This window comes from Leucopleurus acutus (genome assembly GCF_964270905.1).
Source record: "Leucopleurus acutus genome assembly, chromosome: 19".
NCBI classification, from domain to species: Eukaryota; Metazoa; Chordata; class Mammalia; order Artiodactyla; family Delphinidae; genus Leucopleurus; species Leucopleurus acutus.
In genome coordinates this window covers 20,547,742-20,571,739 of record NC_139161.1, presented here as the reverse complement: position 1 = coordinate 20,571,739, position 23,998 = coordinate 20,547,742, and the positions used below count along the sequence as shown (strand labels likewise).

General features: G+C 44.1%; 1 protein-coding gene across 2 annotated transcripts; it reads left to right on the top strand.

The window, feature by feature from the left end:
- Positions 1-859: 859 nt before the first annotated feature.
- On the top strand, positions 860-21,810 carry CASC3 (CASC3 exon junction complex subunit; the record flags this gene model as incomplete). Of its 2 annotated transcripts, XM_082860963.1 has the most annotated exons (14): positions 875-1,105; positions 1,471-1,498; positions 1,846-1,883; positions 13,273-13,431; positions 13,521-13,672; positions 14,456-14,632; positions 15,362-16,047; positions 17,387-17,451; positions 17,752-17,866; positions 18,108-18,206; positions 18,460-18,674; positions 19,291-19,413; positions 19,598-19,661; positions 20,134-21,810. In XM_082860963.1, the coding sequence occupies 13 exons, from the start codon at positions 875-877 to the stop codon at positions 19,619-19,621; spliced, it is 2,112 nt and encodes a 703-aa protein (XP_082717089.1). In that variant the 3' UTR covers positions 19,622-19,661; positions 20,134-21,810. The 2 variants fall into 2 exon arrangements, with proteins under 2 accessions (XP_082717090.1, XP_082717089.1); XM_082860964.1 differs by lacking the exon at positions 20,134-21,810 and having other exon boundaries at positions 860-1,105; positions 19,598-19,670.
- Positions 21,811-23,998: the final 2,188 nt, after the last annotated feature.

The following is a 23,998-nucleotide window of genomic DNA, read 5'->3' as shown; positions in this document are numbered from 1 at the left end:
TAATAGCTTACGCTTCTTATATGTTTTTATTATGGTACAAAACAAATATACCGATTTTTTTCATTGCTGAAAAATGTGTTGCCAAAATCTCAGCATTCCCTCATCTACCCGTCTGGCATGCCCTTAACAAGAAGGAAATCATGTCAGGATATTGAACCAAATGCCCATTCCTATGATTCTCTTTTTTAAAATCGGTTCTAAAATCTTGGTAAGATTACCATCATACCAGCCTGCGCTTTGGGAGAGGTGATGGCTGGGGTGGGAAGACACTTGAAGAGGGAAGAGTAAATGAGAATACAAGGGAAAACACTGTAGTGCTGCAACACTAAATCCTCGGGCTTCACTACGGACAACTGGTTTCTCCTCCGCCCTTTAGCTTAAAATGGGCTGGTGTAACAAATCTGATGCAGCACAACGGCTTCAGAGGTTTCCCTTGATTCGTGATTTTACCAAGCAAACGAATTCAGTCAAACGATCTGCTTCAAACGTAGGTAGAAACGAAAAAGAAAATCATGAAACAACTCCAATGCCGCAGTGAAGCTGTGACAGGTCAACGATATCCACTCAGAAAGCCCAAGATGGCCGGGCGTGGAGCCGAAGGAGGCTGCCCGAGTGCAACTCCCCCCTTGCCCGGTGCCCTACCGGGGGAAGTCAGGGGCCGCGTCACGCCCCCTCACGTCACCGACTTACGCAATCCCGCTCGCCGGCAAACTTGTCGCAGCGCGCCAGCTCCGCCCCCAGCCCCTCCCTCTGAAGAGCCAGGCGATCAGCGCCGCAAGTGAAGCATGCTGGGACCAGGTCTCGAGCTTCCCGGCAGCCCCTGCGACGGGCGGGGTACGTCAGGAGCTGGCCGGCGGCGGCTGTTCTCCGTAAGATGGCGGACCGGCGGCGGCAGCGCGCTTCGCAGGACACCGAGGACGAAGAATCTGGTGCTTCCGGCTCAGACAGCGGCGGTTCCCCGGCGCGGGGCGGCGGGAGCTGTAGTGGTAGCGCTGGAGGCGGCGGCAGTGGCTCTCTGCTTTCCCAGCGCGGAGGCCGAGCCGGGGCCCTTCATCTGCGGCGGTTGGAGAGCGGGGGCGCCAAGAGCGCTGAGGAGTCGGAGTGTGTGAGTGCGCGCGGGCGGGGCGGGCCGGCGGGCGGGCGGGGTGTAGGTGAAGATGGGAGGCTGGGAGTTGACGGTAGATGCTGAGGCGTAACGTGTTCGAGAAGAGAGCTATCCCAGTGCGGTTTGCCTCCGCAGCCCCAAGCGAGGAGGAGCGGTTTGTGGGGGGAGGGCAGAGCTTCTGCGGATGGGTAGTGGATGTTTATTCAGAAATTGGGACTGGAGGTGAATAGACGGGACCTCCCTCGGATGCTGCTTGTTAAAGATGTACCTTTCCTCGTGCCCCTTTCCAACCATTTTGTGTTCAGTTTTCAGCTCTCACCCTCTGGAAATCACAGAACTAACCCATGTCTTTTCCTTTCTTTTAGGAGAGTGAAGATGGCATCGAGGGCGATGGTGAGTAGCATCCTGACAGAGTTGTTTGCCCATAAACTCAGGTCAGCTGTTTCCAGCAATTGACATCCTCTCAGATTGTAAGGATTTGGGGGAGGGTGCCGCAAAGTGGCTCTTTGTCGCATAGAGCTTAAAAGCGTACGTTTTAGCAGTATGATCTTGGGAAAGTCAAAGTCACTCTTTGAACCTGTTTTCAGTCTGGATATGGGGACTGTAATTTTATCTCCCTCATAGGTTGAAATCAGAATTAAATGAGAGCTTTAGCTTGATCCGCAACAGGCAGTCGGGAGATGTAATTATAATAACTTGTGTTGAATTTTTTTTCTTTACATGTTTCTGTTTCCTTTCAGCTGTTCTCTCGGATTATGAAAGTGCAGAAGACTCAGAAGTGAGTGTGATAGTTTCTTTTTCCTATGGTGTAGGTTGGAAAGTGTATTTTAAAAACTGTACACACCTGTGGTTCAAAAGTACCATCACCTACTTGTTACTCCTCTTGTGCATTCTTCATTTGTGCTTCTGAAAACTATTATAAAGGGTCTTGTTCAGTTATAGGGAGGGAAGCTTGGTGTAAGCCTCTTCAGGCCACATGTGTTAGACTGTTAATAGCTGGCTTTTCACCCTATCTAAAAGAAATAAGGTTCTAAATGAGAGAATGAGAACGCTCTGAAGCCCTTTACAGGTTGTTTGACACTCCATTTCATGATGCCTAGGTAGTGAAGCCAGCCAGTTGGATATTTTTTCTGAGTATATCTGAAGACCTTTAAAGGGTAGGATTCTGAATGGTTTGTGTCCGAAACATTTCTCAGTTTATGGATAAGGTTTTCTGTCTTTAGCAGAAAGCTTCCCTAAGCCAAACGTTTGTGAACTTACTTGTTTTGATTGGATAAACTACTAGAGACGCTATCAGAATGGCTATTTGTTTACTGGAGTTGTTGAACAGAGCCCTGAGATATAAGGAGGAATTGGATTGTGGATCAAAGGTTTATTCTATAAATTTTATAGAACTGTTGCTACATATTAGACTTTCCATTAAGCCCTGGAGATGCAACAGATATAACAAAGTTCCTATCTTTAGGAATCCTGCAACTTAATAAGGAAGTCAGACAAACATTGAGGCAATCGTAGGACTTGGTGACAACTGCTAGGAGATAGGGTTAAGTAGGGTGTTAATGGCCGGGTGCTGAGTCCATCTTAGGCTGTCCATCTTAGAGGAGAATGAATTGGAGTTAGCCAGGCAAGCCATGTTCTAGGCAGAGGGAACAACCGCTACAAAAGCCCAGAGACGGGAGAGAAGATTAAATATTTGGAAACTTGAAAGTAGTTTGGTGTGGCTGGATCATTGTCGGGACAGGATGGATACAAGAAATAAGGGCATATTAGTGAGTAGGGGCCAGATCATGCAGGGATTACTTGTTCCTTCTCTTTATTAAGTGCCTGCTCAGAGCCAGGAGCTGTACTAGGCACTGAAATAAAAGACAGGCATGGTTCTGCCCTCATGGAACTTAGCAGTACATTCCAGGTCAGAGGGGGAAAATATAGATAGTTAACTAAGTAATTACAATAATGTTTGGTAAATGCCATGTTATTAGAAGCATATGGTGCTTTGGGAGCACATAGCAGGGACAACTAACTGGGTTTAGGGTGTTTGGAAATATTTACAGGAGCGAATGTTCAAATAGAGACCTGAAGGGTGAGTAGGAGTTAGCCAGGTAGAATTTTCTAAGCAGAGGGAACAGTGTGGAAAGAAGGTCTAGAAGGGATGGACTCCATGGTGAGTTGGAGGATATGAAAGGTTTAGTATGACTGGTGGTAAGGATGAATCTCAGTCCAAATTTTAAAGTACTTTATAAGCCAGGTTGAAAACTATTTGGATTTTATTCTAAGGAAGTAAAAAAGTGTACCAGGGTTTTAAACAAGAGTGTGATACAGGTTATGAATTAGACTTAAATTTTAAAGCAGTGTTTGTCAGATCCAGAGAACACCTACATGAAAAAATCCTACTGAAACAATCTTGCAGAGGGAGGGAAGACTCAGACATTTGTATGTTAACAAGATCCCAGGTTGAGGCACAGTAATATTTTAGAATTATTATTTTTATAACCATTATTTTGTGTGCAGTGGGGAGAGTTGATCTGAAGGGAGCAAGACTAGAGACAGCAAAGCTAGTTAAGAAAGCTACTGTGGAAGTCTAGGAAAGTAGTAAGTGTGGTATGGAGTGGAGTGGTGGCAGTGAAAATAGAAGTGGACAGCATTGACAGTTATTTAGGCTATGGAATTGACAGAATGTGGTGATTGATGAGATGATTTATTTTCTTTGAAGTCAATGGTAAAGTTATCTGCAAAGAGTAAAAAGGAGATAAGAGGTTTTGGAGTGAGGAATGTGTGCAGTTGTCACTAGAGAACAGAAATATCAGAAAGACTGCCAGGCAGTATGGAGTGTTCAGTGAGGTTTGGTGCTTGTGACTATAGGAGTTTACCATTCTGTGTATAAATGAGTTTGGATGTTACTCTAACAGCAAAGAAAGAAAGGCTGTTGGAGGCTTAAGTGTGGAGGATGCATTGTGGATGAGGCAAGACTGGAGACAGAGCTGTTAAAAGGTTATTAGGATAGTCCAAGGAGCATGATGGTGCCCTAAAGAAGGGACATGGCAGTGGCACTAGCAAGACATAGATTTGAGAGATATTTTGGTGATACTAACAGAACTTCTTGATTGAATGTGGAGCGTGAATTAAGGAGAAGTCAAAGGGATGCCCAGGTTGATGAATGGTGTTATTCACTAAGAAACGGACCACAGTGGGAGGAGATTTCAGGAAGGACAGTGTTGGGTTAAGTTTTGGTTGTTTTGAGATTGAGGAACATGTGGGACTTTGATGTGGCAATATCTAGTATATATTGTCTGAAATTTAAGAGAGAGGTGTAGTTCTGTTCTGTCTGATAGGGTAGTCACCAGCCATATGTGGCTATTTAAATTAATTAAACTGAAAAGTTCAGCTCCTCAGTTGCAGTAGCTACATTTTAAGTAGCCACATGTGCATAAATAAAAACATTTCCATCATCCCAGAAAGATCTGTTGGACAGCACTTGTCTAGATTAGAGAAGTAGACTTGATATCTTGCCTTTCATTGTAATGTTACTTGCTTGAATTTCTTGTTGATTACTAACTGTATATACCTAGATGCTACACTTTAGTTTTGCCTATTTTTTAAATTTTGATCTATCTCTTAGTCTGCAGTTTAGTTTTTCATCCCTTTCTTTTCTTTACAGTGTATCCATTGAAAAGATTTTGATGGTCACTCATTCATAGTACAACTCAGCATGCTCTCTCTGTCCTTTGTATTTCTTGCAAATTGTCTTTCCATGATACTCTTGGAAAAATACCAGTGTGACCCAGAGCTTTTATCTTGCACAGGACTGACTGGTGAACACCTGATTTTCTTTCCCTTATAAGTCACTTGCTATTTTTGTCTAGATATTCCCAGTATATTTTCTTTAAGTCCAATAAATTTATTAGAATTTGTCCTGGAGTTGGTCATTCTGGATCAGTGTTCATAGGTGTGAGATGTGCTCTACAGTATGTCATGGAACTTCTATCCCAATATTCTTTTCCTGTCTTCAGTGTTTGACCCTTCTTCTGTAATCCTTTATATCTGTTTCTTCATTTTCTGTTGATTTTTAAATATTTTCTTCCTTTTCACTTTTAATTGCTCATAAGGCATTATTGTTGTGTTTGTGTTGTTTGTGTTCCTTCTAGTTTTAGACTTTGTATTTGAAGTGAATTTTTTTTTTAATTTCTAATATCTCCCTTTGAATGAATGAGTTCTTTCATTTCATTTTTGGATTTTTCTAATTCTGACTGATGTTCTTCATGCCTTATATAATATTAATGTCTTTTTTGCTCATTTTGAAATAGAAGTTACAATTTTGATATGATATGCATGTCTTTTTGGCATGCTTTCATGGTAGGAATGCTATTCTACGTTTTCTTTTTCTCATAGCAAGTTTATGTGGGATTTGATCTCTGTATTTTTCCTTTGTTGATTTTAAAAATTAGTTTTCCTGATCTTTTCGAAGGAAGTACGGCTCAGAGTAACTTTTTCTAACTTCATAGAGCTCCCTCTTCAGTTGTTTTTCTGTAGTGTTAAAAAATATATATATGATGGCTTGCTTTCTGAGATTTTCTGCTTTTGTTCCCTTCTCTAACTTGTTTTGGACCTTCTCTTTCCTTCATTCCTTTTATCCCTCTTCTGCTGAATTTGATTCCCTTCTCAACAGTTTTATCTTCAGTGTGTTACTCTCCTAGAGGGGAGCCCTGGCAGCTAGATTGATTTTAAGATTTCAGAAGAGTTAGACTGCTCTAACCCTTTCAGACCTTCTTACTGCAGGACCCTTAAACACACATTCTATTGGAGACAGTAAAACCCCTTCTGGTTTCAACTGTTATTCTCAGTTTTGCTTTCTATTGACTAGTTCAGGGTTCTTCTGTTTTCAGGTCCATTTAGTGCTCTCTGCTTTTTCCAGTACTGATACCAATCTGATGCATGTCTTGTGGCTGTTGATGCTTTGCTCTTATGTGCTTATATTTTGGGTCCTGGGGGATAGCTTGTAACTAGTTTTGTTGTAAATGTTATCCAGAGGGTTTTGATCTTGCTCCCATTTCATGTGGAGATTTGAAGAGATCAAAAACTATGCTGCTGCCATTTTCGCAGAATTCTCCAAGAAAATTTTTTTTTTTTTTCCCAAGAAAATTTTTTAAAGAAATTAGCCTATGAAGGGGAGGCTAGAGAGCTGGTAGCTGGAAAGAAGGCTGTAACATCAAGAGAGGGTTTGGTGTTATTTTTTAAGTTGGAGAATAAAGTATGGCTAAAGGTTGAAGAAATCAGTAGAAAGGGAGAGAATAGGGAGGGGATAGGTAATGCGTGTATTGGTGTCCTTGACTGAGTACATGAGAAGAAATAGGAAACAGACAACAACAATAGGAAACATCTTCCATTGTAATTACAGAGAAGTGGGAAGCAAAGGTATATGGGGAGGAAGCTGGTGCGCCCTTTGTTTTGTTTTCCTTGTGAAGTAGAAGGAAAAACGTAAAGAATGGTTGTTGGTGGAAGGGCAGTGTAGGAATTGTGAGACTAAAGGAAGTTTGAGTAGTTGAGGTTGGAGGTGGCACTGATGGGTGAAGTTGTATGATTTTTTTTTTTTTTAACTCCCTTTAGTGATGATCAGAAGTCTGGTTGTAAGCTTAGAAAAAGATAGTTGATCCAGTCTTGGGCACATGGGAGTAGGGGACTTGAGGGAATTACTAGTAGTGATTGAAATGAAGGGGTCACAGAGTTGAGAGAGGAAAGTGAATGTGGGAAAGGACTGATCGGTAGGGAAAAGGTAGAAATGTCAAGGGAGTGGATGACGTAAGAAATTGGAGACTAGAGAGTAAAGGAGTAACTGGGGAAGAACAGGAATAACAGGCGGGTTTTCGTTTTTTATTTTTAACAGCTTTATTGAAATATAATTTATGTGCCATTCAACTTACCCCTTTAAAGTGTACAGTTCTATAGTTTTTAGTATATACAGGTATGCATGACCATTACCACAGTCAGTTTCAGAACATTTTCATCACTTCAAAAGGAAATTCTGGGGACTTCCCTAGTGGTGCAGTAGTTAAGAATCCATCTACCAATGCAGGGGACATGGGTTTGATCCCTGGTCCGGGAAGATCCCACATGCCACGGAGCAGCTAAGCCCGTGTGCCACAACTACTGAGCCTGCGCTCTAGAGCCTGCGAGCCACAACTACTGAGCCTGCGTGCCTCAACTACTGAAGCCCATGCACCTAGAGCCTGTGCTGACCAAGAGAAGCCACCACAATGAGAAGCCTGCACACTGCAATGAAGAGTAGCCCCTGCTCGTCACAAACAGAGAAAGCCCGCGTGCAGCAACAAAGACCCAACGCAGCCAAAAAATAAATTAATTTAAAATATATATATATGGTCCACATCAAAAAAATCTTAAAAAGAAAAAAAGAAATTCTGTACCCTTTAGCTGTCACTTGCCCCCCACAGTTCCTCCATCCTTATTCGCTCCAGCCCTAAGCAACCACAAATATACTTTCTGTGTCTAGAGATTTCCCTATTCTGGCCTTCTATATGAATGGAATCATATATTATATGGCAACATAATATAATATACTGGCTTCTTTCACTTAGCATAATGTTTCCAAGGTTTTCATCCAAGCTGTTAGTTGCGGCATGCAGGGTCTCCGTTGAGGCATGTGGGATTTTTCTTTGCAGTGTGCGGGCTTCTCTCTAGTTGTGGTGTGCAGATTTTCTCTCTAGTTGTGGCATGTGGGCTCCGTAGTTTGTGGCACACAGGCACTCTTGTTGAGGCGCGTGAGCTCAGTAGTTGTGGCGCGCCGGCTTAGTTGCCCTGTGGTATGTGGGATCTTAGTTCCCTGACCAGGGATCAAACCCATGTCCCCTGCATTAGAAGGCAGATTTTTTACCACTGGACCACCAGGGAAGTCCCCTGTACTTCATTTCTTTTTATGGCTGAATAATACTACGTTGTATGCATATACCACATTTTGTTTATCCATTCATCCATTGATGGACACTTGAGTTTCTGTTTTTTTGTTATTATGAATAATGCTGCTGTAAACATTAGTGTACAAGTTTTTGTATGGTTGTATGTTTGCATTTCTCTTGGTTATGTACCTAGGAGTGGAGTTGCTGAGTCATGTGGTAACTGTTTAATTGTTTGAGGAATTGTCAAAACTGTTTTCCAAAGCAGCTGCACCATTTTACATTCTCAGCAGCAATGTATGGGAATTCCAGTTTCTCCACATTCTCAACAGCACTTATTATTGTCTTGATTTTTTGATTCCAGCCATCCTAGTAGGTATGAAACGGTATCTCATTTTGATTTGTATTTCCCTGATGAGTAATGATGTTGAGCATTTTTTCTTGTGTTTATTGGCTATTCGTGTATCTTCCTAGAAGAAGTGGCTATTCAGATACCTTGTCCTTTTTTTAATTGGGTGTTTTTTTTATCATTGAGTTGTAAGAGTTCTTTATATATTCTAGATATAAGTTTCTTATCAGATATATGATTTACAAATACTTTTTCCCATTCTGTGTGTTGTCTTTTCACTTTCTTGATGGTGTAAGGTTTTAATGTTGATGAAGTCCAATATATCTGTTTTTTCTTTTGTTGCTTGTGTGTTTGGTGTCATATCAAAGAAGCTTTTGCTGAATCCATGCCAAATGCAAAGTCATGATTTCTTCTAAGAATTTTATAGTTTTGGCTCTTATATTTTAGCTCTTTGATCCATTTTGAATTAATTTTTGTATAAGGGGTGAGGTAAGAGTCTAACTTCATTCTTTTCCATGTGGCTTTTTTTTTTTTTAATAAATTTATTTATTTATATTTTTTTGGCTGTGTTGGGTGTTTGTTGCTGCCCGCGGGCTTTCTCTAGTTGCAGCGAGTGCAGGCTGCTCTTTGTTGCAGTGCGCGGGCTTCTCATTGTGGTGGCTTCTCTTGTTGCGGAGCACGGGCTCTAGGCGCATGGGCTTCAGTAGTTGTGGCTTGTGGGCTCAGTGGTTGTGGCTCGTGGGCTCTAGAGTGCAGGCTCAGTAGTTGTGGCACACGGGCTTAGTTGCTCCAGGGCATGTGGGATCTTCCTGGACCAGGGCTCGAACCCGTGCCCCCTGCATTGGCAGGCAGATGCTTAACCACTGCGCCACCAAGGAAGTCCCCCATGTGGCAGTTTTGATCAAAGTCTGAGGTGTTTAAATTTAAGATTTTTAAAAGTAGATCAGGTTTACTTAAAAAAAAAGAAAATGTATATAGCAGTTCCAGGTAAGACTGAAGTCTGTACGTGGAAGTGGATGACCAAAGTGGAGGTGAAAACTGTGAGCTCCTTGCCATAGTCTTCAAATTAATGACAAGGTGGACCCAGGCAGAGGCATAGAGGTACAGGTTTCCCCCTTGGTCTGATAGAGCGTCCCTGTGAGCTGAAATGGCTTAAAGCAAAGAAGCAATTACCTTAGGACACATCTTGCCAAGGGATGCACAGAATAAATCGACATAAAGCACGGATGCTCACAAGACACAGTTCAAAGCTGTGGTAGCTTGATGCTAAGAGGCTGAGTGTAGTTCCCAGGGCAGGAGCTTGGTGGTGCCACTATTTCTGCTTGGGGTGTGGAGCTGCCAATATGACAGCTCACTGCAAAACAAAACACTGAGTACAATTTTCACTTTTGCCTTTTTTCTTAAAACAAAAATTATCTTCAAGTTTCTTTCAGTTTGTGAAAACAAGTGCTACTGTAGGTCTTTCATAAAAGTGAAGTGGTGTAATCCTAACCTTCGAGAAGCAGGGTATAGCTAGGTGATAGGAGCCTCAGAGAAAGAGCAGTTTAAAATGAGGTGGAGTTGGGATTAGCACATACAAACTGGTATATATAGAATGGATAAACAACAAGATCTTACTGTATAGCACAGGGAACTATATTCAGTATCCTGTGATAAACCACAATGGAAAAGGATAGGAGAAAGAATGTTTGTATATGTATAACTGAGTCACTTTGCTGTGCAGCAGTAATTAGCACATTATAATTCAACTATTCTTCAATAAGTAATAAATTAAAAACAATAAAAATTTAAAAAATTTTTAAATGAGGCAGAGGAGTTAGATCTGGAAGAGACATTGAGAATGAGGAAGATACCAGGTCGACCTCTTACTCTGAAATATGTGGGGAATGGAAAAATGAGCTAAAACCTTTGCATGAGAATTCTGCCAGGGAAGCAGTTGCTTCAGTAGAGAGCTAGGCTTTAGGGTTGGGAAGGGTGTTCACTGAATGGGAGAGTCAGCAGTAGGGGAAAGGGTTTTGATGTCAGCCCATAGCTGAAGAAGCTTGACTCTAGGGTAGCACCTTGGCTTCCATTACACCAGACTTTGATGCTAATTTGGAGTCTCCTCAGCACTGTGCTATTTGTATCTTTCTGTCCTGCCCTGGAAACAAAATTAGTTTCTCATTTGGAATAAAAGAGTTGCCTCATTTGGCATTCCACCACAGACTAAGAGGGGATAGAGCGTAAAACAAAGTTCTCTCATTAATCATGCTGATACTATTTTAAGGTGTTTGAATTCAGTCAGTGTTGGGGCGGGGGGGGCGGGGGGAGTAGTGAATTAAGGTCACATACACACCAAGGAAAACATTTTTTTTTAAAGATGAAATCTTTATTATTATTATTTTTTTTAATATTTATTTATTTGCTGCGCCAGGTCTTAGTTGTGGCATGTGGGATCTAGTTCCCTGACCAGGACTTGAACCTGGGCCCCCTGCATTGGGAATGTGGAGTCTTAGCCACTAGACCACCAGGGAGGTCCCCCAAGCAAGATTCTTGCAATTTCTGCTACAGAACCTGCAGGGAACATAGGACCAAGGAAAGAACTGAATGATTACCACCCACCTATTCCCAACTCAAGAGGAGAGAAAACTTCTTGTGATTGAGGAGAAATGGGAAGAATCAAGGGTACTTGGTTTTTAAAAAGCTGTAGGTAAAGGTGGTTCTCATAGTGTGGGTGTGGTCAGGCAGTCTCCCTGAACTCTGTGGTTTCATAGCAGTGTCACCTTCCTGGGACTCCTAACCCAAAACACTTAGAGGCCGAAACGCCCTGATGCTTGAGCAGGGAATAAAGGGGAAGGGGAATTAACTGACTTGTCTGGGCCAGTCATCAATCTTAGCCCTATTTGAAAAAAGGTCAAAAACTTAGAACTTGAGAGCTTCTTGTTTCATCAGGAGTCTCAGTGAGTATCTTTGATCAGATTCCTGAGGCCATCCTGGACCTGGAGTCAGGAGAGGGTCTGGTACAGATTGAGTGTCAGACCCAGTAGGAGAATAAGAGACCAGTGTACATGAATATACCAGAGGGCAGAGGTATATTGATACCCTTACATGTTAACCCAGCAGTGGGGACTAAACTACCTTCCCTTGAATCCATTTCTTTGTGTCCTCATAGGTCTCTAAACCTACCTCCCCTGGCCTATAGCCCTGCCTCCTTAGGTCCAAATCTTGGAATGACAAGGGTATGAGAGTAACTTTAGTCTAAAGCCAGCCCCCTTAGCAGGAGCCTTAGCTGCTCCCTTTCCCTACCTAGAACTAGCTACACCTCTATCGCCTAACCCTTTCTAGTGGCCCCTATTTAAAGGATGGCCTAAGGGACCCTTCTTTGTATGGGCAGACCTAACACTCCTATGTCACAAACAACTCCTATGTCCAGTTGTTTTTTTGTTTGTTTGTTTTTTGCGGTATGCGGGCCTCTCACTGTTGCGGCCTCTCCCAGCCACATGGCTCAGCGGCCATGGCTCACGGGCCCAGCCGCTCCGCAGCATGTGGGATCTTCCCGGACCGGGGCACGAACCCGTATCCCCTGCATCGGCAGGCGGACTCTCAACCACTGCGCCACCTGGGAAGCCCCTGTTTGTTCGTTTGTTTGTTTTAATTGAAGTATAATTGATTGGATTATCCAATCTTGCTGTGCTAAGAGAGGGAAGAAAGTGGAGAGGAGAGAGAGCATTTGGGCTTTAATTTTTTTCATTTCTCAGGTGCAGTGATAGTACAAGTCCTTCTAATGTTTTCCAAGTCGTAATTTTATAATTTTATTCTGGACAGAGTTGTTGGCTAAGGGGCTCTCACGCTACAGAAAATTTAGTATTTATATCATAGACATAAAAAATGTAAGCCACTATTTCCCAGCTTGAGAGTAATAGTGCCTTGGGAAATCATGGAGTTCTTATAAAGGGTTGCAAATTCATTAGCTGTGTTCTCATTATCTGTAGACCAAATCGACATCTCCCACCTTTATGTACTACTATTATTGAATATATATATGAATTAATCAAATATAAATGTATTTAAAAGTATTATTGAATGTATAGCAGTTGTTTGTCATTACATGTTTTCTCAATTTGTGGATACTATACTAAGCTATTGTCTCATGGGGATCCGTGAAAGTTTTAGATCCTAAAAAGGGGTTCATATAATCTAAAAGGTTGGGAATCTCTGTTCTAAGCCATTTTGAGATGAGAGAATTAACAGCTTGAGTTAGAGTGTAGTTATTAGGCACTGCATGTTTAAAGAGACGATTCATTGAGAGGGAGAGAAATTATCAACAAAGATAAAGCTCCTTCTGTATGCTAGACACTTAAAGCCTCCCATCCATATCCCCTGGGCTTCTTCCCCAGAGGCTGCCACTGTTTTTGGTTTTTGGGTTTTTTTCCTCCCAGTTTTATTAAGGTATAATTGACATATAGCACTGTGTAAGTTGAAGGTGTACAGCATGATTTGATATCATGAATGATTATCACAATAAGCTTAGTGAATGAAAGAGGCTGCTGCTGTTAACAGACCCTTGCATTTCTTCCTGGAAAACTTACAGGAATCTATATAAACATATATATATTTTGGCCACACTGCAGGGTTTGTGGGATCTCAGTTCCCTGACCAGGGATTGAACCCAGGCCCTTGGCAGTGAAAGCATGAGCAGGGAGTCCTAACCACTGGACCGCCGGGGAATTCCCTGTATATATATTTTTTTAATGTGCTTTTAATTTTTTAACAATGTTTCTGTTCTTTAGAAATTTTAGTAAGAATATTGATGTGTTTGCTTTTAATTCGTTAGAAAATGTTTTCCTAAAGAATGGAAAATTTTTTTTAAAAATGGAAAATTTTAAAATACACCATTCAGATCTTATCTCCACAGCTGACAGGGAAACTTTTTTCAGGGTGATGAAGGGGAGTACAGTGAAGAGGAAAACTCCAAAGTGGAGCTGAAATCAGAAGCCAATGATGCTGCTAATTCTTCAGCAAAAGACGAAAAGGGGGAAGAAAAGCCTGATACCAAAGGCACTGTGACTGGAGAGAGGCAAAGTGGGGATGGACAGGTTAGTACCCACCAAAGGCCTCCATTTGGGTTCTGGAATAGGAGCTCTTAACTGTGGAGTGAGTAAGGAGTCCTTTATCTGTCCGATAGGAGAGCACAGAGCCTGTGGAGAACAAAGTTGGTAAAAATGGCCCTAAGCATTTGGATGATGATGAAGATCGGAAGAACCCAGCATACATACCCCGGAAAGGGCTCTTTTTTGAGCATGATCTTCGAGGGCAGACTCAGGAGGAGGAAGTCAGGTAACAGCCACTTGCCACTGCTCTGTAGTATGTTAGTATGTATTTAGTGCTTACTATTGAAATATATGCCAGGCACTTTGCTGAGTATTTTACTTGTATTATCTCATTTACTGTTCACAACATTTTAAGGTAAGTACTGTGATTATCCCTCTTGTACAAATGAGGAAAGTAAGGCTTAGAATATTTAGTAACTCTTGGTGGAGAAGCTGGGATCCAGAGCCACACTTCCACTGCCTTCTTTAATCTGAGGCTCAAAACCTCTGGGATTTGAAATACTTGCATAGGTGGCCTTATAGGAGAGAGATGTTTCCAGAGTGCTGAGTAGTTTGAAGTGAAGTCTCTCCTCATTTCTATTCCTGTTACATTTGAGCCCAGCAGGCCCTGAGGTGCTGTGATTCACTCTTGCTTTTGGAAGGCCTGTTTTGTATAGCCTGTTGGGAAAGATGGAGAGAATACCTGAGTTCCTACTGTTTCCCTGCCCAACCCTGTTTATTTCATGAACATCTTTTTTTTTTTTTTTTTTTTTTTTGCGGTATGCGGGCCTGTCACTGTTGTGGCCTCTCCCGTTGCGGAGCACAGGCTCCGGACGCGCAGGCTCAGCGGCCATGGCTCACGGGCCCAGCCGCTCCGCGGCATGTGGGATCTTCCCGGACCGGGGCACAAACCCGTGTCCCCTGCATCGGCAGGCAGACTCTCAACCACTGTGCCACCAGGGAAGCCCCATGAACATCTTTACTTGGCAGAATCTGCCAACCTAAGACACTTTTCCCTGGTTTCAACCAGACCCAAGGGACGTCAACGAAAGCTGTGGAAGGATGAGGGTCGCTGGGAGCATGACAAGTTTCGGGAAGATGAACAGGCTCCAAAGTCCCGACAGGAGCTCATTGCTCTTTATGGCTATGATATCCGCTCAGCTCACAATCCTGATGACATCAAACCCCGAAGAATTCGGAAACCCAGGTGAGGAAATTTTGGAGCCTACACTATTGATATTTACAGGAGAAAATCTCTGCTTTTTTTTTTTTCGTTTTTTTCTTTTTTGCAGTATGCGGGCCTCTCACTGTTGTGGCCTCTCCCATTGCGGAACACACGCTCCGGAAGCACAGGCTCAGCGGCCATGGCTCACAGGCCCAGCCGTTTCGCGGCATGTGGGATTTTCCCGGACTGGGGCACGAACTTGTGTCCCCTGCATCGGCAGGCGGACTCTCAACCGCTGCGCCACCAGGGAAGCTCAGGTCTCTGCTTTTTAAAATGCTATTCTGGGGGCTTCCCTGGTGGCGCAGTGGTTGAGAATCTGCCTGCCAATGTAGGGGACACGGGTTTGCAGCCCTGGTCTGGGAAGATCCCACATGCCGCGGAGCAACTGGGCCCGTGAGCCACAGTTACTGAGCCTGCGCGTCTGGAGCCTGTGCTCTGCAACAAGAGAGGCCGCGATAGTGAGAGGCCTGCGCACCGCGATGAAGAGTGGCCCCCGCTTGCCACAACTAGAGAAAGCCCTCGCACAGAAACGAGGACCCAACACAGCCATAAATAAAGCAAACTGTCAACAAGTAAAAATAAGCACTATTATTAAAAAAAAAAAAATGCTATTCTGGCCCGTAATTGGGTGAGGAATATAGGAAGTCTCCCTGACCCTCAGTTTATGTCTCTAGTGGTCCCTTTTGTTATTTCTCTGTTCCATTTGTTCAGGTTTGGGAGTCCTCCACAAAGAGATCCAAACTGGATTGGGGAGCGGCCAAATAAGTCCCATCGCCACCAGGGTCCTGGGGGCACCTTACCACCAAGGACATTTATCAACAGGAATGCTATAGGTACTGGCCGCATGTCTGCTGCCAGGAATTACTCTCGATCTGGAGGCTTCAAGGAAGGTTGTGCTGGTTTTAGGCCTATGGAAGCTGGCGGGCAGCATGCTGGCAGGTCTGGTGAGACTGTTAAACATGAGACTAGTTACCGGTCACGGCGCCTGGAGCAGACTCCAGTAAGGGATCCATCTCCAGAAGCAGATGCTCAAGTGCTTGGTAGTCCTGAGAAGGAAGAGGCAGCCCCAGAGACACCAAATCCTGCTCCTGACACTGCACCACCAGCTCCTGACAGGCCTATTGAGAAGAAATCCTATTCCCGGGCAAGAAGAACCAGGGTCAAAGCTGGAGATGCAGTCAAGGTTGCAGAGGAGGTGCCCCCTCCACCTGAAGGGCTGACCCCAGCACCTCCAGTCCCAGAAACTACGCCTCCTCCACCTGCTAAGACTGGGAACTGGGAGGCTCCAGTGGATTCTACTACAGGTGGACTTGAACAAGATGTGGCACAACTAAATATAACAGAACAGAATTGGAGCCCAGGGCAGCCTTCATTCCTGCAATCACGTGAGCTTCGGAGTAGGTACCTTAGGGATAGTGACTCGCTTTTTCCCCTTTGTATCATTGGACTTAGGGGCATGGGACTTATGTCTCTCAGAGGTGTGGTGTCTGACAATATCTTCATTAACTGCAAGAAACAGATGGATTCATAGGTATATTCATTCAAAAGCCTCAGAGCAGTTTTATCTATTGCACAAGACTACCCCACTACTTTGCTTACTATTAACTGATCAGTCATCAATACTGAGCTCCTGAGTACAGAATCCGTTACCAGTCGCTGTAGAAAAAGTGGAAGAAGGCAGTGTTCTTATTATTTGAACTAATGGTTAAATGTTTCAAGGCAGAAACTGCATTTGAATTTGGATGAGTATCTCCTAATCTTTTTGAAAGGAAAGCCTCTCTAATTTCCTCAATCTTCTAGAGCCAGGCTGCCCAGTAGAACTTTCTGTACTGATGGTGCTTTTGAATACTTGTAATATGGCCAGAGTGACTGAGAAACTGAAGTTTTAATTTTAATTAATTGAAATTTAAATAACCACATGTGGCTAGTGGATATCCTGTTGGACAACATAGTGCTAGTGACTAGGACCTATCTACCACCCCTCTCCCCAATCCTTTTTTTCTTCCTCCAATCAGATAGATTAGAGGATCTTTTCCTTAGTTTCTGAAATCTAAATCGAACTCAAAGATTGGAAATCCTCATTTGGACTGGCAATTTCTGCGTTCTTATCTGGTGTGCGTAATTTTTGAACACCGAAAACCAGGGTAGCCTAAACTGGACCTGGAGTTGATCTTTGGATAGAGGAGTACACTCTCCTACCAATGCCTTATTACCATTGGAAGACAGTCTCTAGAACATTCCCTTTTGTCCTGAGTCATCTTCAGCCAGAGGGGAATCTCTTCCTATACTTCTAGCCCAGACCTCTGTGGCCAGGAATAATCAGGTAGATTTAGAACATCCTCCCCTCTCTAGTTGTTGCTCAGAGACTTCAGGGCTGAGATTTTTCAAGATGTTTGATAATGTAATACGCTAATTATAACCTCCCAGGGATTCTGTTCAGGGAAATACTTGATGGGAAAATTTTGAACTTGCATTTTCTGAATTGCATTACTGAAGTAATTTTTTTTTCATGTTCAGAGGTTTTATTGCTGTATTAAGGTGGCAGGCAATGGGGGCAAATTTCCAAATGCTGGAGTTGACAGGAAGCAGAGATAGTTTAAAAGGAATTTTGTTAGTTTAAAGGAAGAAAGCCATTCTCCATGTTGGGATTCTTCAGCCTGTCACTTTCTTGATGGTATCTTGAGTCCCATTCACATCTGTCTGCTTTGCAGCAGTGACTTTTTTGGTGTATTACAGGTATGCCCAACCACATACACATGGGAGCAGGACCTCCACCTCAGTTTAACCGGATGGAAGAAATGGTACAGAAGGGGGAAAGGGGCACAGGCAGGGGGTTGCATGTCACAGCTCATTCACTGTTTAAACTAAGTCAGTTTTCGCATGTTTCCCTTTTAATTTGGGTCTCCCGAAATGTAGGGTACAGGGTTTGGGTTTAGATCTTGATGCTTTTTCATTGTTTTTTCAATTCTTTTTGCAAATACTTTTTTTTAACACTGCCATGTACCAAGTAAGTGTTTTGCAGTACCTAAAGGAGGGTGGGACATGATACAAGAGTCAGCCTTTTGGAAGTCTTCTTGCTCAGACCTCTTTCTTTATTTCAGGGTGTCCAGGGTGGGCGAGCCAAACGCTATTCATCTCAACGGCAAAGACCTGTGCCGGAACCCCCTGCCCCTCCTGTGCACATCAGTATCATGGAGGGACATTACTATGATCCATGTGAGTTTATTTTTATTGTTGGAGTATCTTTCTTGGCAGGGTGAAGTGAACTAAGAGACCAGCCTCCTGCCTCCTGAATTTCCCTTCTGACCTCTCCTTGTGGTTAACAAACATTCTCTGGTTGCTGTTTTCTTCACATGGAAATGAGAACATCTTTTCAAAGGGCTTGGGGGTCAAGGAGACTTGTCCATGTGATGTGAAGAGTGAGGGTTTATGAGAGTCCCAATGTGATATCTTACAGTGCAGTTCCAGGGACCAATCTATACCCATGGTGACAGCCCTGCCCCACTGCCTCCTCAGGGCATGATTGTGCAGCCAGAAATGCACCTTCCCCACCCAGGTAAGCTTTGCGCCTCTGCTTGTATGCTTCCAGTACGTGAGGATATGTGTTGGGGGCTTCACAAACCCCATCCTCTTGAGCTCTGTGCTGCTTGCTAATGAAGCTGGCCACTTCGGCTGCTTGGGCAACAAACTCCTCTTGGGTCCATCCTGAGGACTTCCATCCTGAGCAGTTTGTGGTGAGCAGTTCAGCCAGGCCATCTCATGGAAATGGTGTTACCTTTTATTTCAGTTTTTGTTTTCTTATTGTCCAGGTTTACATCCCCACCAGACACCGGCACCTCTGCCCAATCCAGGCCTCTATCCCCCACCAGTGTCCATGGCTCCAGGACAGCCACCACCTCAGCAGTTGCTTGCTCCTACCTACTTTTCTGCTCCAGGCGTCATGAACTTTGGTAATCCCAGTTACCCTTATGCTCCAGGGGCACTGCCTCCCCCCCCACCGCCTCATCTATATCCTAACACACAGGTGAGATGGCTAATGAGATTTTCCTAAGTACACATCCTTTAAATCAGACAGGAATATAGTATGAGGAGAATGCTCAAGGAATTGGAGAGAACATTTCAATGCCACTGATTTGCATGTGGTGTCAGGACGCCTCGTGGTGGTCAGGAGCTAGAAATGCAGCTTATGTGATGCCCATCATCTGTTTATTCTCTTCCGTTTCTTTAATGGTGTTTCATTCAAGTATTTTAGTATGTCTTAGGTGCACATGTCTGCTGTTTATTCAACTGCATAATGAAGTTGTATTCTACTTACCAGCCCTACCCCTCCCTGTACTGTTTAACTCCCAGAAGGTTGACACCATGTGGTATCTGGAGTGTCACCACTGAGCTCAGTTTCTTCCATTTGTCAGCTGATGGTAGGAATTAGAGAAAGCTGGGTAGTACTTTGAAGGAGTAAGAACCCTATTAGGACATATTAAGGCAGAAATGAATAATTATTTTAAAGGGGGGCAGCTTAGAGATTTAAAAAATTATAAATTCCTCAATGCTCTTATTTTTGTGCCTGAATAATGTTTCCTGTTTATCATAGTTTGGATGAATTAATTCCTTTTTCTTCTCCTTGCTTATTGGGGTCCCAGGCCCCATCGCAGGTATATGGAGGAGTGACCTACTATAACCCCGCCCAGCAGCAGGTGCAGCCAAAGCCCTCCCCACCCCGGAGGACTCCCCAGCCAGTCACCATCAAGCCCCCACCACCTGAGGTATGAGAGCTCCTAGGGAAGCAGCTCTAAACAAGGGATGTTTAGGGCACATTCTACCTCAGTGGGCTTTCCTTTTCTTCAGATTTCCCTCCTTTTCTGGGTGTGTTTCTATGGAAAATGGTCTTTTCTTTTTTTTTTTTTTTTAATAATAATGACCTGATAACAAATTCCAACTTTATTTCAGGTTGTAAGCAGGGGTTCCAGTTAATATGAATTTCTGAATATTTTAAATCTAACATCATATAAAAGTAAGTGTACAGCTTAATATGACTCAGAACATTCTTAAAACTAATGCTTATGCTTACTTGCTTAACAGTCACCTAATTAGTGCTCCAAGTTGTAATCATGGGATATCTCAGGGGGAGGCTTAGAGGAGTCCCAGAATTTGCCAGTTTCTTTGTTTTATGAATGCACTGAGCAGGGTTGAGTAAAAACCACTGTTAATTTGGTAGCATTTTATTTGGGAAGCTGGAAGGAAAAAATGCAGGAGGGCATTCCTTATTAAGGAAAGGGGAAATCTAAATTTGAGGTGTTACAGCAGAGCTGATTCTAAAGGTCGTGAAGGAGAAAGACCATGGGGGTTTTGTTGTTTTGTTTTGTTTTAGGGATATTACTTTAATATACATTATTTAGAAATGTGGCTTTTTGGAAATAGCTTATAAATACCCAAAAGGTCCACTAACACTTTGGTGGTTCTTCCCTTTTTCTCACCCCTGTCAGGACAGCAGAGGTGAGAACCCAGGATAGAAAACAACTGGCTGTCTACTACCAGGAGGGCTTCGAAGATATAGGATGGCTCCTACCAGCAAGCAGCTGAATGGGGGGAACCCCTGCCTTCCTCTGAGGATAGGCTCTGTTGGAGAAAGGGAGAAGCAAGTGGACTTCCTCCCGTTTTCAGTCTTTCTTTGAGTTGGCTGTGCTCAGAGGAGCAGAGATCCAGACAGCCCAGGCTTCTGAGCCTACATCTAGGAGCCCACATCTTTTGCTCTTCTTCACTTTCTCCTGGGAAATTCAAGCATCTGCTGCTCCCAGGGAAGCTCCATCCTGTTTTGTTTTCTAAGATGTTCGTTTTTAAAGCCTGGCTTGCTATTCTTAAATTAATATTCCCTTAACACCCCCCACCCCCACCCCCTTCTCTCTCTCTGCCTTTAAATGAAACAAGTTCATTCTCTGGTTTGCTAGCTTCTCTGGGTTCCCTTTTGGCTCTTCCCTGCATCCCAGATAATTGAGACCTTACCAGCCAGTCTTCCCCCACCAAGTCTACAAAGAGCTGGCCTTTCATTGTTGGTTGGCCTTTGTTATTGTATACTTGGACTCTCTTAACTCTTCTAACTCTATGGAAACATAGCTGTCTGCACAGAGTGTCCCGTTGTGGAGACGATCTCAAAATGTGTGGTAGGAGTCCTTCTTCTTGACTTCGGTTTTTAGAATTCTGGGCCTTCATCAGTCTCTGTACTCTGGTAGACTTCACTTCTCTACTAAGGGCAAAGTCTTAACAGTGGAGAGAGATGGCAAACTAGATGCTTTAGTGAGAAAGGGAGGGTGGAGTGAGACCCTTTGCACCTTAGGGGTGTGTATTCACACAGTCCTCAGGGCTCAGTCTTTGAGGTAAGTGGAATTAGAGGGCTCTGCTTTTCTTTACATCCTTTCTACCACACCCCTTCCAGTTGCTATGGACCAATGCATCTCTCTAGAGGCAGATATTACCCAGCCAGCCGTCTTCCCTGTCTTTTGCAATTGCTCTTCTCCGTGTCTTTCCTGCTACAAGTGTTTTAGATGTTACTACCTTGTTTTCCCTAAGTTTTATTACTCCTGTCCTTGCAGACAGAGGGTACCACACCTGGGCCTAAAGCCTAAGGACGCCAGTCACTTTTCAGGGCAAGGGCTCCTCCCTCCTTTCCTTCTTATCTATGGCGCTGAACCACTCCCCTGCTGCCTCTTTGGAAGAGATTCCTGTTACTGCAGCACTTGTGACTGCCAGGGGTAACTTGGCCATTGTCCCTGTCCTTCTACAGAACCTGAGGGAGAAGGTGGCAGCTGTGTCTCTCCCCAAGTAATGTCACTAATTCTGTTCCTTCTCTTCAGCAGCTGGCTTAACCACTCTGAGTCACAGGGGTGGGAGGGGAAAGAGGCACTCAAACTGTAACCCCCAAGGAGGAAACAACTAAGAGATTGTTCCAGGGGTGGCTGATGGTTGTGCCTTTTGTAGGCTGTTCCCTTTGCCTTAAACCTGAAGATGTCTCCTCAAGCCAGTGGGCCACATGCCCAGATTCCCAGACCTTAAGACACTGTGACAGTTGTCTCTGTTGGTCCACTGTGTTTTGTTGCAAGAGTTTCTCCATGTGTATTGTTCTTGTTTGTTACTGTTTTAAAGGGTGCACATATGTGATTGGCATTGTGACTTGGAGAAAATAAAATTTAGACATGTAAACTTGGCTCCTTTGCCAGTGTTTTGCATGGGTCTTGATTTGGGAGGGAGGGAAGGGGACCCCCTGATTCCCTAGAGTCGCAGTCCCAGCTTGAGCCAACTCAGAATTGTGAAATGGAAGCCCAGAGAGGTGAAGACCCCCCCCCATGAGGCCACAAATGACTGTACTCCCTATTAATTTTCTTAACCCCATTGCCACATAGACACCAGGATATGCAGTCTCTTAGATTGGAAGTGCAAGGGACAGAAAATCTAGTGAGATGTTGCTTACCTACACGAACAGCTAGTAACCCTTATGCCTTCCTTTGTGCTTGGCAAGTAAGTTTCCCAGGGTGATGCCCCACATATCAATACAACTGTACCAGGTCTTGGATGAGGGGAAGGTGCAAATAGCTAGCTGTCCTCTTGAAAAGGAAAATTTGCGCTGGCACTGAAGTATCAAGGACCACAGTGTAGAGAGAGGCTCCTATCAGTACAAGTAAAGAAGAGGGGCAATTGAAAGACCAGCTCTGGCTCACACTCCCAGTTACCTAGGCCACTTGGTAGCTAGCTTTGAGTTGACTATTTCCTCCTGCAGATCCTCCAGATCCTGGGTGGTATGGAAGTTTCCTACAAAGGCTATCCCTGGTGTGGGGAAGCAGTTGAATTCAGTGTGGAGCTGGCAGCATCTGTCCTTGGGTCCCACAAGTCTTTGTACACTGGGGGCATGGCCATCATGGTGCATCTTAAAATGACAGTTGGGACTCCCTCCTATACCCTTCAGTGCTGCTGCCACAGCCAGAGAACCATTGACTCTTCTGACCCTCAGCCCTAATTCCTCTTTGATTCATGTCAGTTTACTTACCTTCTCCTCTGCAGAGTGATGGGTAACTATGGGCCTGATCTCTTGGGGTCATCCAAAGGATGCCAGCCAGCCTTGGGGGTGCGTTGCTGGCAGGAGGAATGAGCATGATATTTCCCCCTCACCCCTGCCTCTTGATTCTCCAGTCCTGCAGTTAGATCCCATTGCTCTCTCTGTTGCCCTGGTAACCAGCTCAGCAAGAAGAAACTCAAGCTCAGCAAAGCCCCCAGGTTCTCTGCCCTCCCGGCCTGCCTCTCAGTGGGCAGAAAGAAGGCGAGTGTTAAGGGGCAGACGGATCAGCCTTAGGTAGCCCTGCCCTATCCCCTTCCAGAAGTCCATGGGCTGGGCTCTCACAGTTTTTTGCCTCCGTCTCCTCACAGGTGTTATTCATACCACCCTCTCTCCCTCTATTTCTTCATGGAGTGTAGATGCCCTGCCAACAATCCTCCCCACAAGGTCGGCGCACAGGCCTTATGGGAGACTCAGAAGAGCCAAGGACTTAGAATCCCCAAGTTGTCTCCCAGCATCTGCAGCCCACTTAGGTTGGGTTGTCCCTCTAGGGCAGTGATTTTCAACCCTGGCTATATGAATCACTTGGGGATCTTTTAAAAAATACCATAAACGTTGGCCCTACCTCAGAGATCTGATTTAATTGATTTGAGGTGTGGCCTGGGGAACAGTATTTTTGAAAAGTTCCCTGGATTACAGTGTGCAATTGGTGTGAGAACCACTGCTGTTCTAGGAGGACCATAACTCGATGCTGGTTTTCCTCTCTGATTCAAGGTCTTGAACTTAGTCTATGCCTGACATCCTTGAGTAGTTGGAGCGTGCTGAGGTCCTGTTTCCCCACACTCCGGTTTCCAGAAGTCTCTTTGACCCTTTTATTTGCAGCCCCTACACCCTCCACACTGCCCAATTCTTCCCCCTTCCTAGCCGACAATCCCAGATCCTGCCCAGAGAGGACGTTACCAAGGCAACCAGTTTAATCTGGTAACTGTGGCATGTGCTGGGAGTGGAGCCCTCCCCTCTTCTTACTTGGTTCATAAAATGCCTGGGGAGCTCCAAGCCACTCCAGCCAGTTTCCCCTCTTAACCCCAGGGATATTAGGGTATCCAATAAAGTGGGTCCAGGAAACTGATACTTTGATATTTATTCTAGCTTCTTAGCCAAAATTGTGCTCTCTTTTTTTTTTACTGTTCCTTTTTGCAAATCCACAAACAGATGGGTGTGCAAAGCTTTATTTCTGTGAACACATGCTCTTGTACACGTAGGACCAGATAAGCACACACAGTGACACATGTGTAATACACACCCTA